This window comes from Acomys russatus, chromosome 14 (genome assembly GCF_903995435.1).
Source record: "Acomys russatus chromosome 14, mAcoRus1.1, whole genome shotgun sequence".
Taxonomy (NCBI): domain Eukaryota; kingdom Metazoa; phylum Chordata; class Mammalia; order Rodentia; family Muridae; genus Acomys; species Acomys russatus.
Window position 1 is genome coordinate 24,853,759 of NC_067150.1, and position 16,118 is coordinate 24,869,876.

General features: G+C 43.3%; 1 protein-coding gene across 4 annotated transcripts in view; it reads right to left on the reverse strand.

Moving 5' to 3' along the window:
* Positions 1–4,556: 4,556 nt before the first annotated feature.
* The window catches only part of Aplp2 (amyloid beta precursor like protein 2), a 64,809-nt gene continuing 53,247 nt past the window's right edge, over positions 4,557–16,118 (reverse strand). For 2 of the 4 annotated variants that reach the window (XM_051156117.1, XM_051156115.1), the window contains 7 exons: positions 13,651–13,750; positions 12,945–13,097; positions 11,240–11,275; positions 8,505–8,590; positions 7,595–7,669; positions 7,107–7,262; positions 4,557–5,594 (listed from right to left, as the gene is read on the reverse strand). In XM_051156117.1, coding sequence (XP_051012074.1) covers positions 5,493–5,594; positions 7,107–7,262; positions 7,595–7,669; positions 8,505–8,590; positions 11,240–11,275; positions 12,945–13,097; positions 13,651–13,750 — 708 coding nt within the window. In that variant the 3' untranslated portion in view covers positions 4,557–5,492. The remainder of the gene's footprint in view (positions 5,595–7,106; positions 7,263–7,594; positions 7,670–8,504; positions 8,591–11,239; positions 11,276–12,944; positions 13,098–13,650; positions 13,751–16,118) is intronic. The other 2 variants (XM_051156118.1, XM_051156116.1) reach the window with 1 other exon arrangement.

The following is a 16,118-nucleotide window of genomic DNA, read 5'->3' on the forward strand; positions in this document are numbered from 1 at the left end:
TGGGAAACAGAGGCAAGAGGCTCAGAGTGAAACATCTAGCTAAGCATTCCTCTAGGCTGCCTAACAAATCCGAGGTCAGCCTGAGCTATAGGCTGGCTGCCTCCATGCCCCTGCCCCCATAACCTTTTCCAAAGAGCGCTACAAGTAACATTTATCTTTCCAACAACAACACTGTGGGGGAGGGGTAAGGAAACTTTAAATCAGGTAAATCTGACACCACCAGGCTACCCAGGGTTACTAGCAATAGTGTCATGTGGACAATATGTTTTTTTGTTTGGTTGTGTTCTTTGCTACTTTTGTCTGTGGTCATCTAGCAGTGTGACTCTAGCTCAGAGAGCAGCACTTACTTAAAGAGTACAAGGTATCGGGTTTGATCCCAAACAAAGAAATTAAAGTAAAAACCATAACTCCTTAAGGAGGCTTTTACAAGAAAACCATCAGACACAGTTCCATGTTCTAACAGTAACAGCTGACTGGTCAAGACCACGAAAACAAGGACGGCTACATCCTAGAACAAAATGGGGGCAGCAGATATAAACCAAGGAAAGCTCTATCAACAATGGACCGGAGAGACAGGGAGAGGGCATATACTTCAGGAGTGTGCACTACCTCATACAAACAAGAGCAAGCCTCCATATTTTACTGGGTCCAAAAGGTGGTTTTGTTTTGTTTTTTAACGATTTATTTAATGTATGAATGCGCTATCTACATATACACCTGCAGGCCCGAGAGGGTATCACATCACATTACAGATGGTTGTGAGGAGTGGTTTCTGCGACTTGAACTCAGGACCTCTGGTAGACCAACCAGTGCTCTTAGTCATCTCTCTAGGCCCCAAGAGGTTTTTATATCCTTATTAAGTAAATTTACTTCATTTTTTTTTCTGCCTCCCAGATTTCCATTTTGGATATGGTATATACATAATTTAAATATCCACATGGTAAGACAGGTGTGGTGGTGCACGCCTTTAATGCTAGCCAGCACTTGAGAGGCAGAGGCAGGCAGATTGCTATGAGTTTGAGGCCTGCCTGGTCTACAAAGTGAGTCTAGGACAGCCAAGGCTACACAGAGAAACCGGTCTTAAAAAACAAAACCAAAAAAAAAAAAACAAAAAAAAACCCAAAACCCAAAAAACCCAAATACCCACATGGTGCTGCTATTGATGCTGGATGTAGGCCTATTCAGAGTGGCTGTCTTAAGAGGAGGTCGGAGTGGGAAAATGGTTGCCAAAGTGCTTTCTGTGTGAACGTGAGCATCTGACTTTAGTCCCCAGCATTCACACAAAGGCTGGGTGGAGCAGCACACATTTGTAACCCCAGCCCTGGGAGGTAAGGGATTTTCAGGCCTTGCTGACCTGTCTAGGCAAAAGGAGAGATGCAGGTTCAGTGAGAGATGATGTCTCAAAAAAAAAAAAAGGTGGATTGGGCTGAGGCAGCTCAGCAGTCATTCGAGCACTTGTTCTTCCAAGACACTAGAATTTAGATCCTGTCATCCCTGTTGGGCAGCTCACAAACCCTGTAACTTTTGCTCCTGAGGATCTGGTGTTCTCTTCATGTCTCTGCAAACATATACACAAATACAGCATATAGAGACTCTTTTAAGATGGAGAGAGCAATTGAGGAAGAGAGCTGACATCAACTGATGACCTCCATTTGCAGATGGATATATACATGCATACACCCATCTGTACTTGAACATACACACATACTGTTTTTGAGGCTGGGTCTCCTATGTAGTCCAAGTTGGTCTTGTGCTCATGATGTAAGCCAGACTGGTGTTGAACCTCAAGTGGTCCTCATGCCTCAGCCTCCCAAGTGCTAGCTCTATCGGTGTGTGCCACCGTGATCCAACATCTGACTTCAAAATTGTTATCCAGATCTAGATTTTCTTGGCCAGAAAACTACAGACTTCTCAAGTCGTCTCTAATCCACTTCAAAGAGTTTAGGGAAAGTGTAATTTATGTCTAATACCATAGAACTGACTAATGAAGTTTATGACCAAGAACACAGAAAGAACACAAAAGACAACCTTATTCCATAAGCAACAAGGCAAGAGACGCTGGTCTCCTCGTTTTACAGACCACTTTGCTCTTTGTCCTGGAAAAGAAAGGCCCATTGTTCATAATCAGACTCCGGTTCTGTCACTAGGTGCAGGAGATCCTGTGGTCATGTTTCAATCAAAATCGTCATGTCCCCTTTACTTTTCTGCTCTGTCTTTGTCCATGACTTCTCCTAGGAATTTGACAGTATGTTCCTATGAATGTGCCCCCCTGGACCCTCTAGACTCTTAGGAATTCATTGCATTCTAATCTGTGTCTTCTAAAACCAGAGCATCAGTTGTCACAGTGACCGAAACCACAGCAGACTGTCCACATGCCTGGGTCTGGCCCGGGTCTCAGGTGTCGGGCTTGGCTTTGCAATTGAGAGCAGACAGGCAGATAGGACCTTCACACCTATGCAGCAGCCAGCACCTGAGGCTCACTGCAAGGTGGGTAGGGCCACATTCCCCAAAGGTCACAGCTTAGTCATCCAAGCAGAAACCAGCAGATGAGTAAGTTTCTTTCTGTGCCCATGAGGGAGCCGTACTACTAGGGGGAGGTCAAAGGGCAGTTCCTGCTTTACATTTCTGTGGGTGTTTCCTTACAAAAGTAATCACTATATGGCTACCATAAACACAGCTACCTCTACAGTTTAAGGAGAATTCAATTAAATGAGTCAACGCCCTGCTGAGTGCAAAGCAAATCTGTACAGGGTAAGAGACACACAGGCCTGGCTGTAATGGTTTTTGTGTTCTGATCCAACCTCCACTGTAGCTGTGCCAATTTGAACTTCTCCCAGGACTACTCCATTGTTATCAAGAGTGCTGGTGAGAAGTTCTGAGCACTGACCAGTTGGATAGAATTTGGACAGAGGTTGCATTGCAAAGATGACCAAGCCACATACTCCCTGAGAACAGATGAGGAGAAAATAGGCATCAAATAAACGAAGCTGGTCTTGCTATAGTTGGAATTAGACAATGAATGAAAAAGCAGTTTCCCAGTCAGCAGGAGGGTTCGGTGACACCCCTGTAGAGCGCTCTGAAAGGAACTCATGTCAAATATAAAGTTCCCAGAGCAGGGCTCAGTGATGCAAGCCTGCAATCCCAGCACTCGGGAGGCAGAGGCAGGCTGTGAGTTTGAAGCCAGCCTGATCTACAAAGTGAGCCCAGGACAACCATGGCTACACAGAGAAACCCTATCTTGAAAAACAAAAACAAATATATGTAACATGCACACACACTTGCCTCTTCTTGACTCTTGGGTAGCAACCTGAGGGGACAGCATAGAAGAAGCTAAGTGTTGTCTGTGACAACTAACTAGAGTGCTGACAGACTCACTCAAGTGCTTCTTGGTAACAGTTGCTCACTATCCCAGTGCCATGAGAAAGACCACTCATATATATGCCTGCATGCAGACATATGCAGTATGACCCGAACAACTTCATGTATGACATGTATTGACTCTTTACATAGCAGAGCACTAAAGACTGGGTGTTAATAATGCTAAGGCACAAAGTCCTATGAGCAGCTAAAAAACTTAAGTCAATGAGCACAGGGGGCCTCCTAGTGGCAAGTCACTTAAATTCAGAAATAGATTCATATTCTTGGTATGGGGAAGAAGTCTTGATTTAAATTTTGCAAAATACCACGCTATGTGGCCAAGGCTGGACTGCAACTCAACAGTCTTCCTGTATCAGCCCAAGTGCTAAGATTAAAGCCACACATCAAGCTTCTTGACTGAAGAAAATAAGTCTTTTTATGTGTGTGCATGTTTTGCCTGTATGCATGTAAATACACCGTGTGTGCACCTGATGCCCACGGAGGCCAGAAGAGGGTGTCAGGTCCCCCGGAACTAGAATTACTGATGGACCTGAGACCCCATTCTGGGACCTCTCGAAGAGCAGCCAGTGCTCTCAGCCATTGAGCCATTACTCCAGTCACTTTCTTCTTCTTTTTAAAAGAAAATGGAGTGCTTGGCTTAACTTATTACTATAGCATCTGCAATACAGGCTAGTCATTCTTCACTCAAGGGAAATGTCCACCATGCCCAAAATCAGGGCCAGAAAGCCCCATCATCACAGATCAATGCCATGGTCAGTAAAACACAGTGCTCAGGGAAAGTTAAAGTGTTTATTGATGTGTTTAAGTTCTGTACATTCTCCACAGATCATATTAAGGAGTCTGTAGGTGAAATTTCAACCTGTGCATAGTGGGAAGAGGCATGGCTAGGGTCAAAGGGGAGGAAGGAAAGGGGAGGGAAAATCACAGAAAAATACAAAAGAACAAAACCAAAAAAACCCCAAACAAATAAACAAACAAACAAAACCCACAACAGGTTACCAGAACCTTCAGATTAAAACAAAACAAGCAACAAAGCTCTAAAGGCTGTGAGCATCAACTTCAGCAATACAAGCATTACAGGTTCATGTGAAGGAAACAGAAAGTTCCAAAGATTTCCACAGTGTCCACAGGTCCAGTTTGATGTACAACCCAGAACATTCTCCTGTCACATCATAAAGCCTGCAGGGAACTCTCCTGGGTCCTCAGCCACATATTCATTATGGTATTCTCTGAGTGAACAGCAAAAGGGCTGGCGAGAGTGCTGGGAGTGGGAGTGAGGTACAAAGGAGGGCAGAGGTCAGTGCATTGGAGAGAGATGTCCAAAGAGGAGGTGGTTGCACATTTGGATGCACTTGGTAAGGAAAAGTGGGTAATAAAAAAGCTACAGTAAACAATAGTGGAAGAACACATACCAACTACAGGCTAGTTGCTGTGGAAGAACTAGATTTGAAGGAAAGCACAGTGGATCTCTGTATGCATTGGGCTAGCTCAAGGTGCCTTAGCCCTGCTTGGTGACAGCTGGCACAGGAGCACCCAGACACCCAGCACTGGAAACACTAGGCTTCCAAGGAAACGATGACTTTAAAGTAGTTCAGTAACTGTATACAATGCACTCCAGTTCCACTTAAGTTTCTCAGCAACCTGAATAGGGGAATACTGCCTTTTTACATTAAAAAACAAATAATAATAAAACCAGCACAGCAAATGAGCCTAAAGAACTGACTTACATTACGGGAACAGCCTGTTTATATAGTCTATCATCAAAAAATCAATTTTCCATTTATATAGAGCATGTGTGAGACAATACAATAGAAGTGGTATTTCTAATTTAAAAAAGAAAACTACATCCATCAGTTATCTGCAATAGATCATTTTTTTCATTTCACTTAAGGTTTATATATCATATATTGTTATATTAACATTTTTAAAACCCATTTAAAAGAATGGAAATAGCAATCCTACAGTAGTACTTTATAGTCCTAACAATCCAGGAGAGCAGGATGTACCATGAGGCCTTCTGGCACCACTGGTGGTCAGCAGTCAAGCACAAACGCTGAACCTCTTCTAGCCCACCTGCACCAGCCTCCAGCCAGGGTGTCACACATATCTTGTCCTTAAATCTGCATCTGCTCCAGGTACTTGTAGGTGGGGTTTTCATAACCATGGTTCTGCATCTTGTTCAGGTGACGCTCTTCTGGAGTGAGCATTGGGTCAACCTGCAGGAACAAAAACTTAAGGTCACTGTGGTATACTGAAGAAGCCTGCAGAGCGTCAGGACTCAAAGCAGCCCAGCATTCTTTTTTTACCGGACAGACCAAAAAAGAGCTGGTATCAAGGACATCCGGAAGGGAAGAAAGGAAAAGGTTGGAAAGGCAATGCGTCTCTCTGAACATGGAGCTCTGAAAGCTTGGTCTAAGTGAGAGAAGAAGCCCATTGACAAAGTTGGCGATTTCGGATTGGTCCTTGGGACCCACATGGAAGGAGAGTGACTCCTAATTGTCCTCTGACCTCCACCCCTGAAAAGAGTAACTTAAAATGACAGACTAATACATAGGCTATCTTCATTATGTAAGCCAGTTCTTTAGGCTCGCCTGCTGTCCTGTTTTTCTGTTTTTGTTTTAACATAAGAAGGCAGTATAATCTTTTTCAAGTTGCCAAGAAACTAAGAGAAATTGAAGCACACTGTGATATACTTACTGAACTATTTTAAAGGACCAGTTTCCTGGAAGCCCCAGTAATGAGTGGCTTCCAACCAACTGGTTTTTGGAATAGTGGAGGCAAGTCATGTCATGCTCAGTGATGAGGTAAGGAAAGGGGCCAGATGGTCTCACGCTTTTCAGCTAAAACTCTACAGTGGAGGCCAGGCTCTGGCACTAAAACTTGCATATCAACAAAACTGTCCCATAGTGTATTAGGTTCCTTAGTGTATTTATATAATCTAGAAGCAAGAAATTAAACATGGGCTGCAGAGATGGCTCAGTGTTTAAGGGCACTGACTGTTCTTCCAGAGGACCAGGGTTCAGATCCCAGCACCCACATGGCAGCTCACAACTGCCTGTAACTCCGAGATTTGACATTCTCACATAGACATACATGCAGGCAAAACGCCAATGCACATAAAAATAACAGTAAATTTAAAAGAGAGTACTTCTAAAATGAAAAAGGAACCAAACATTTTCCACCATCCACTACAAAATGAGCAGCAAATTACTGCACATATGTATCAGCAGAGGCAGAGCAGAAACACGAGAGGCTGACAGTCTAATAGACAACATACCTAGCACACTGAAGGCTCCTGGTTCCACCCCCAGCAACATAAACCAAATGAAGACAGACAGACAGACAGACAGACACACACACACACACACAAGCCCTTCTTTGAAAAAAAAAACACACCAAGAAAATAGTGAAAAAGTTATTCTTACTTTCTGAAGCATAAACTGTTATGACCTGATATTGGCCTATTTAACTAATTAAAAGCCAGATGGATGCTCAAAGTTGTTGACAGTCCCTTGAGACAAGAGCAACATAACTCAGTAATGGCTCATTTCCAAAATGTGACCTAATAGCCCAATTAGTAATACAATGGATGGCAGCAGCATGTCCAGCTCTCAGGAAGTCAGATTTTTAATTCCATAGAATCCCAGTCCTAACCACTCACCCCTGTTGACAGCGCAAAGCAAATGCTCATCAGCTTAGGGCAAGGGAGCAGGCAGTCCAGTCCTTACCTCCACAATGCCATGGCTGATGGTGCCGTATTGCCTCTTCCTCAGCATCACCAAGCTGATAACGATGACTGTAGCAATGGCCACGGCAATAACCAGCAAGCCAATAAGAGCACTGCTGCTCAAACTGAAGTCCTCCCTTAAAGGTCCCACAGACTCCTGAGTCAAAGCACAGAGGAGACAAAGTCCCAGTGATTACCCAGCAACGAGTCAGGAAACCCAAAGAGGGCCACGTGCCTCTCAGCTTGTTAAAAATCTCAGGGCAAAGATCTTGCTTTGCCCACATCATTAACCACATCAGGGAGGGTGCCCACTTTACCAGCTCCACGGAAAGTTTCATTTTTGCATTTTTACTCAGAAGTATGGGACACTGGAACAGCAGTCCCTTTTTAACTGAAAATACTAGGGATCTTTTATTTCTGCTTGCAGGAATGGAGATCTGAAAGGAAAAGACATGAAGACTGCTCTTCCATTCTGGAGCAAGCACATACCGGCTCTTCCTCAAGGCCCCCAACTCGCTCAGCATTGAAGATCATTTCCTTAACATCCAAAGTCTCGTCAATGACCTGAAACAGTCACAAGTGTCAGTGAATGGAAGGCAAACGAACATAAATGCTACTTCCCTCCTTCTTCATGTGGCATTGGGAAGCTATTTCTTCTGTCACACTGAAGCAAATCCACTCACAAACCTCCAAAAGGAGGGTCAGAGTAGGCAAAGGTGCTGTGTAGTGGCTGCTCTAGTGAGGCTCTTCACCTCAGCTTCCCTTGAAATAAGTGTGGAGGACAAAGCTCAGGGAAGACAACTAACAAATGGCATGTAAGTACTGAACTTGGGTCCAGCAAACAGCTCAGCAGTCAAAGTGCTCGTCACCAAGCATGACACTTTCAGTTTGGTCCTTGGGATACACAGATGGAAAGAATGATTCCTCCTAATCATCCTCTGACTTCTGCCTATACACCCAAGCATGTATATATGTATATATGATAGACTCCCCCAATAAGAATCAAAAAAAAAAAAAAAAAAAAAAAAAATCAAATTCAGCAGAGAACCCCTCCCCCCAAAAAAAACAGATAAAAAACACCAGAGGAATGAAAGGTGTATGAACAACAGTGTAAGAAAAGCAACACAAAGGTCAATTTTATTCAATTTTCCACTTAATAAATCTTTACTTGCTTAAAAATAGTCTCTGGTATATGTTATTTATACCTTTAGTTACAGATATGTTTTTCTATCATATAGTTAAAAAAAAAAAGCAGTTTTGCTGGTCTCCTCATCTGCAGATACTAAACAGCTGGCCCCCTATCTTCTACTAGTGGAATCCTGTCACACACATTGTGACATTGTGTTTCTTGCTCCTATGTACAAAAGGAAATGTGCTATGCAAAAGACAGGTGGCTCACCATATTTTCGTCCATTTTATTCTTACTGTTAATCACTTTTTCTTCTGCACCAATCAATCCTCCGTCTTGCTCTGCCACTCCAGATCCTGTGTAGAAAATGTTCACAGCTGAGTTTCTAGGCAGCCGTGTCAGGCCAGTCTCTCCGAAACAGCAAATCCCTGCCTGGTGGCCAGAGAAGCTTCTTACCACACACCCGCAGGACTCCGTACGTCCCTGCGTTGGCATGTCTGAGGATGCACTGTGCTGTGCGAGAGTGAATGGTACAAGCATCTTCACAGGGCTGATGTGCATAATGAAGGGAGAGAAGTGCTCACTGCCTCCCATCTGAAGGAATGGAGTGTAAGCCTCGGGAGAGAAGCTGAGCCTCGGTGTGTTCCAGAAGAGACCATGTTCCAGCCCTTATGTATGACTGTAATAGCATTTGTTACCCAACAGCACAATTCTTTGGTACCAGATTCCACTGAATGGACGAATGACTGCTACCTGCACGTGTGCTTTCAGCACAATAGTTTACTCCACAAGAAACTGTCTCTGCCTCAAACCCTTGCCACCTTCCACCCTCAAGTCCTCCTATTTGCCTTTCAAGCTTCAAGCTCTCTAGGGAGATGTTTCTGGGTTGTAGCACTTAGAATCCACTTGTAATTATCTACCTCCTACTATGTCTCCCACTGGCTGTTTTATCCATAAGGCTTGGATTCTTCAGAGTTACATTCCTAAATGGTTAAGCCCAGATGACGAGAAAGAGAGCAGTTCATCAACAGAGAGAATTTTAACCAAGGTGGAAGGAACAAGAATAGAAACTGTCCTTCTTCCAAGGGCAGTAATGGCTTGAGCCAACGTCACTCATGTGCGGCACATAGAATGACAGTATCCAAATATACAGCATGTCTGGACAGGAGCAGAGGGGGAAAAATCCTTTTTATTTTTAGCTTCAAGCATTTGATTCCTAGCGATCACAAGTTTCTTATTAATAGCAATATGTTTAGTTTGTATATACCTATGATTTATAAAGAGATTTGGTAACCAAGCTGACATGCTAAGGTAGCTGCTGTCCTGGAGCAGGCAAAGGCAGGCAATGATACAAAGCCCAGCCATAGTGAAACGTTCCATTTCACAACTAGACTTGTTTTCTTAAGACAGACCAACAGGAGTGATTAATAATAGCCATGTGGCTGCTGAGCTTGCAGCCTAGTTAATTTATTAACTCACTGCACTATAGCCAAGGTGATGCAATTTTTTGGGGGGTGGTACAGCATTCACTTCAAAAGAAAAAGCGTAACTTGATATCAGTTAAATCAGGGTTGGCTTTTGTGTTTTAAACCAACACAGCACTGCCTGCCTGTCATTCAGAAAGAGGAATCTAGAAGGGTATTATTTAGCATGGATGCTTGTAATCAAGACTACTAAAGTCTAATTTTGAGCTGTTCCTCACACTCTCCTCATAGTTTTAAAAGTCACAAGGGCAAGATTTTTAGACTAGAAAACGATACTGAATCAACTCACCTAAAGGCTTGCCTTGGTCCAGGCTGTCCCAAGGCTTTTCAGTGCTGTAACCCATGTTTCTTAAACACTGACGAAGCTTACTTTGGTTTCGTAAAGCATACAAGAAATGACTTTAAGAGACCAGAGTTAGTATCTATTTTGTCCTAATGCATTTTTCTTAAGAAAGCTAAAGCCAAGCAAGCTTAGCACCTAAAACATACAGTTGAGATGAATATTAGCACTGTGACTTGCAAGAAGAGGAGGCACAGCTGAATAATACTAACAGGCAAAGGATTTTCATAAGAGTTAAATCATATTTTTTGGTTCTAAGAATAAAATATGGCATAAACTAGTACACCAAATTCTGAACCAGGGAACCTCACTCTGTCCACCCGTGACCAGAGCCAAGAGAGCAAGCTCATAAAGGACAGTAAGAACTGCACGACTGTCACTGGCTTGGGAAGGTACTGACCAACCACTTCGGGGAATCTGTAGCTGTCATTAGCAATTCACACAGCGGCAATCACATGGGCCACAAAGATAGCCTTGGGTCCAGACCTTGAGCCTCTAACTTCTTAAATTTGCACATTTGGGAAGTGACGCATATAATCTCAGAGGCCTTTACAACTGCCCAATCTACAAAACTGAGCCAAAAACCCTGTCCAAGAGGGAGGTGCAGTGGGTAAACAAGACGACAATGCAGCTGGGACAGTGCTTACCACAGCACACAACTGTCTTTAGAGACTGGGGACTCACTGCACCTAGAGTTCACTTGCTTCTCTCTCTTCCACACAACACCTTGTGTGTTAGGAATGCCACAACTCAGGACTGTAAGACATGGGGCACGGATGGAAGGTAAAGACAGCTAAAAGGGGGAGAGGTAACTGGTAATAATGGAGAAAAAAGAAGGGGAAATTTAAAGTCTATCCGACTGCAAGAGTTAAGCATGTTCTTATGATAGGCTAGCTGTACACAACAGTTTTGTTAGACTAAACATGCTTTTGTGTCTGTTTCTCAGGCAACCCCAAAGCCAAGCTTGGGGTGATGACGCAATGACTAGACTCTGCACGCTAGGACAGCCAGGGGCTTGTTAGTAACACGGAGGCAGGGCTACTCTAGCTCCACTCACAGCCATGGCTGAACATGAGGCGGGGAAAGTCAGATGGAGGTATGAGACATAAAATGGAACTTCCAACACACTGGGGAAGTGAAAAGGAATGGAGGTCTTACAGGAACATCTGTGACAAACCAACCTTTTTTCATTGGGTGGTACAACTCCGGCTGAGTGTCTAGCAGAAAGGAAAACAATAAAAAACAAAATAGCACAAAAGGAGATTAAGAAAGAAAATGGTTTCCTTCTAAGTTCCTCTCCTATAATGTGAACAAAAGGCATTTTTCCTTAAAAATTATGCCTGAAATATCCCATAAACAAACTAATAGTAATCTAAATAGCAAATGGCCAGATGTATCCCTGATGAGAGAGAAAAGCAAGAAGCCAGGACCGGGCCGTTTAGAATTTTAGAAGAGTCCCATATCATTTTGCTTACTCCATAAAACTATTAATATCATCATCATCATCATTAAACAGCAAAAATTGAAGTTAGTATTGACTATGGTTTGCTACAAAGAGACAAGGTACTCTGAGCTACATCCTGCTATGCCTCAACCCCAAACAAAACATAGAGAAGCTGTACATGTACGGCCACCCCACAGCCTCAAGGAAGTTTGGGATCTGCAGAGTGAGAATTAGTAATGGGGTAACACCACCTTTTTAAAAAAATTATTTATGTATGTATTTTTAATGTATGAGAGCTCTGTCCACATGCATACCAGAAGATGGCACCATATCGCATTATAGATGGTTGTGAGTGAGCACGTGGGTGCTGACAATTGAACTCAGAACCCTTGGAAGAGCAGCCAGTGCTCTAAACCTCTAAGCCACCTTTCTCTAGCCCAGGGTGATATCACTTTACCCACTAGATTCTTAAGTATTTGGTACGGGAAGGTCAGGTGCACTGAGTCTGAACCTCTGGGCTAATAGCTATGAAAGGGTTTCTGCTGAAGTCTAAAGGCGAGGTTTGCTGTCTGGAACTTTCATGAGCTACTTCACTACATCTAATCAGAGTCATGTAACTACCCAGAAGCTGTGGGAACTGAACTGTCAGTGTGGATTCAATCCACCTACAAGCTAAGCTCCACGGCACTCTAAATCTGTTCCAACCTTAGTCTGTCCAAATGGGGCACTCAGTGTCTACTTCAAAGAGTGTTTTGAGCACTGAGTGAAAGGCACCCAAGCCCAGTGCTTACCTAAAGCTGGCACATAACTAGGACTCCAGAGCCATGGGCCATTTTTATCATTACCACCCTCACCATCAGCAGTAGCAGGAAATAGAATCTGATTATACAAACTAGTCTTAGGGCACAAGGCTCAGCAGCTTGTTTATTTTTGGTACAGACTCATGATTTTCAGGGATACTTTTAGATACTGAGACCCAGCAAGAGAATAGAGAAAAACATGCCTGTGAATCAAAGGATACAGCTTCTCATCCAACTCATCTTAGAGATGTGCCCCAAGCCAGTCAGGGCATCTCTTCAGCTTCACCCCATAATCTGCCTCCCAAGACTGTTACGCTAGGCAAAAATAACGATCTAACAGAACTTACACAAAGGCTCTGTTCAACCCAAAAGGATGCCCACATGTAAGGGACATCACACAAGCAGAAGGCTTGCTGTAAATGTGAGACATATTCCTGATTTTCTGATGACACTAAAGATCATTGCTCCCTCTTGGAGCCCTGCACAGTCCCCGCACATCGTGGGTGCTTGGGGAATCCATGACTTCTCTTTCCCCGCCTCTACAACACCACAACCAGGTTTTTAAAAAAAAATGTATCCCAATTTTCTAATTTTATGCTCCTCTCTTCTGCTCCTAGGGATGGCTCTGAGGACCATACATACCTTCATTCTCAGACAAGGATGGGAAGGGATGGAAAGGGTGGAACGGCGGGATCTCCTCACTCTCCTCAGAGCTCACCCGGACATCCACAGGGCTCTCTGAGATGGAGGAGGTAAACTGGTCCATATCTGCTCGCTGTTCCTGAAGGAGTTCATCTAACAAAGGCACAACAAGGAACAGATAAGCAGCTTCTAGAAGCAGGTCTAGGCACAGAACCAGGACTCTCCTGCCTACTGCCTGACTTTACAGCATGCGTGGTCCATCTCTAGACGGCTCGTCGTACATAACTGTGCCTTCACAGCCTTTGCATTATTTCTGAGTCTGTATCTCTACCACAGGAACAGGGCCATCCTACCCTGGAGCACACAGCAGAAGGCAGTATAATATAGAATGGCAACTACAGGGTAAATTGCGAACAGGAAACTTCCCAGGCCCCAGCAATTTCACACCCTAGAGTTTCTTCCGCTAATAAGAGTGAAGGTCAATGAAATTCAAGGCTCTATGGCTCCAAGCCAGTGCATCTGTCTTTGGAGACTCCTCAGCCTTGTCACGTAAACCTCCAGTCAAGTCTAGGCTTTCTGAAACCATGGCATGCTAATGCCCACCTTATCAGCCTTGCTTCCTCCTTATATATTTCATCCTACCCAGCTATCACTCCTGAGCCTCAGCAAGAATGTCCAGTCTGGCTTTGATATAATTAGTACCCACCAATTTCCTCTTGAATCTCTTGAGCCACATAAGGAACTTTGTACAGCAGAGAAAGGCTTTGGTTCCTTCTTTCTTCAATCACATGGAGGTGTGTCATCACCTAGAAGAGACCTTGTCACTGAAAACTACGACAGGAGGAAAACCCCCACATACAGTTCCTGAGACCCAAATGTTCTCCTTCCTACTCAACACAGCAGAGCACAAAGGAGAAGTCTACTATGTCCTTTGCCAGACTTGCTACATTCTAAAGCACAAGCCAGGACACCGTGTAAGTGATGCAGTCACTTTTTTGTAGACAGGAATACAAGTTAAGAGAAAAGTCCCTTTCACACTATTGGCTCGAGGGGCTGGAGAGATCCTCAGTGTTACCAGCATTTGCTGCTCTTGCCGAGGACTTGTGCAACACCCACATGGGAGCTCACAACTGCTGTTACCTCTAACTCCAGGGGACCCTAACCATCCTCTAGTGGCCTCTACCAGGCACACATGCAGTCAAAACACTCATCCACATAAAACAAATAAATTAAAACACTAAAACCAAAAAAGCTCACTCGTCAGTCAATTTGGTTTTTATAGAAGACAACTGTCAGTCAGTAAATATATTGTATGCTGAGTCCTGCCTTGGTGTGTAGGTGCTAAACTTTGATATCATTGTGCTGATCTGAGAAAGAGGAGAAATGACAGTCACTTTTTTCAACTAGTAAGATTAGCACAGGAAAACATACACTGAAACTATTGGTGGGAAGGCAGGGCTGCTCGTGCACTTGGTTTAGTGAAGGAACTACTTAAAATTATAATGGTTAAAACCAGGACTAATTTATTCCCTTTTAAATTATGGTTCTTTAAGAAATTCATGATAAACAGTAAATAGTCCATTTTTTAGGAAGTGTTGGAGAAAGATTTATCATGCTAACTTGCTACTTTTCTGAATGCAAAGGTTGTTAATCTAATGATAACAAAAGCATTCAAGGTAGAAAGGAAAGGTGGCGTTCTATGGCAGCAGCTCAGCATCTGCGGCCCCTCCATATACCCCCAGCCTAGGCCAGCATGTGCGGGGCTTCTACTGAAGGTGGTGCTCAAAACCAGTGAACTCTGCGGCCCTGAAGTCATTAACATGAAGGGTTGACATGGAAAAAAATTAAAAATGCTTTTACTGTAGACTGATGTGCTTCTGACCTTTAAAAGCAAGATGAAAGCAATTTAATTTTATATTTGCCATTCTGCCAATCAAATAAACTGATGGGAAAGCACAAGTATAAGTGGCTTGGCAAAAAATGCAAGTGGAATTGCAATGTGCTGCCCAGAGTCCAGCACGAGTAGATACCGTTACACTGCCTCTGATGAATTAAGGAGCCTTTGAGAGTACAGGAACCACAGGGTACCATAGTGGGAATTAGTCACTGCAGCAACCTTAGAACCAAAAGAGCCTGAGTGGTAGGTTCAAAATATAGGAGCACTAATAATATTACACAACATTAATTTCAGAATATAAGGTATATATGAAACATAAAGCAACCTCAGGTTTAAACTTGGGTCACAACAAAAAAATTTTGGAGACTCATTTATTTATTTTTTAACATGTATTTTTTAATATGTCTGCCAACATGCATGTTTACCTCCAATTTGTTCCTGGTGCCTCCAGAGGCGAGCAGAGGGCATCAGAGCCCCTGGAACTAGAGTTACAAATGGTGATAAGCTGCCATGTGGGTACTAGATAGCAAACCTGGCTGTAGCACGTATTCTTTTAAATTCCTAATCAGAAATACTTCCAGCCCTAGCTATTTGGACGAAGGGATACTGAGCATGTAACAAGCTGAGTGCTTACATTGTGAGTGCTCAGGTAGCAGAGGGACAGACAGAACAATGTAATTCAGTGGCCTCATCTCACTGGAGTCACAAGCTGAGAAGGTTTACAGCACAGGAAGCTAGTCTCTCCACACAATTGCTAGGATGGGATGGTTCTCTTTCTCGGTCTACCTGCTGTGGATCTTCGTCTTAAGAATTTGCTAAAAAGATGTTTCTATACTGATCAGGAGCAGGGATGTGTAGCTCAGCAGTAGCAAGGCATGGGTAAGGGCCAGAGTCTACCTTCAGCACCAAACAAAACAAAACAAAGTCCTCTCTCCATCATGCTATCATACAATTATATAATATGTATTATATCAATATATAAAGATACAACATAAATATAATAAAAGATTTGAGTCAAACCAATCCAATCCTGATAAGACTCATTTTTCTACCTATCTTCCAGAGCCTGTCCAGAACTCTTTCACGCCACAGTGCAAGATGAAACATTGACTCCAGGCCCACACTAGGAACTTCTTGAGGTCCCACTTTTTAGGCACCAAAGTTCTTTAATTTTCTCAAACATCCAACTTCTAGTGTGAACTCTGTATCTTGGAAGAAAGTAATTTTTCATCTTCATAGCCAACAAAATTAATTTTGTACTAGTCTTTGAACTGTAC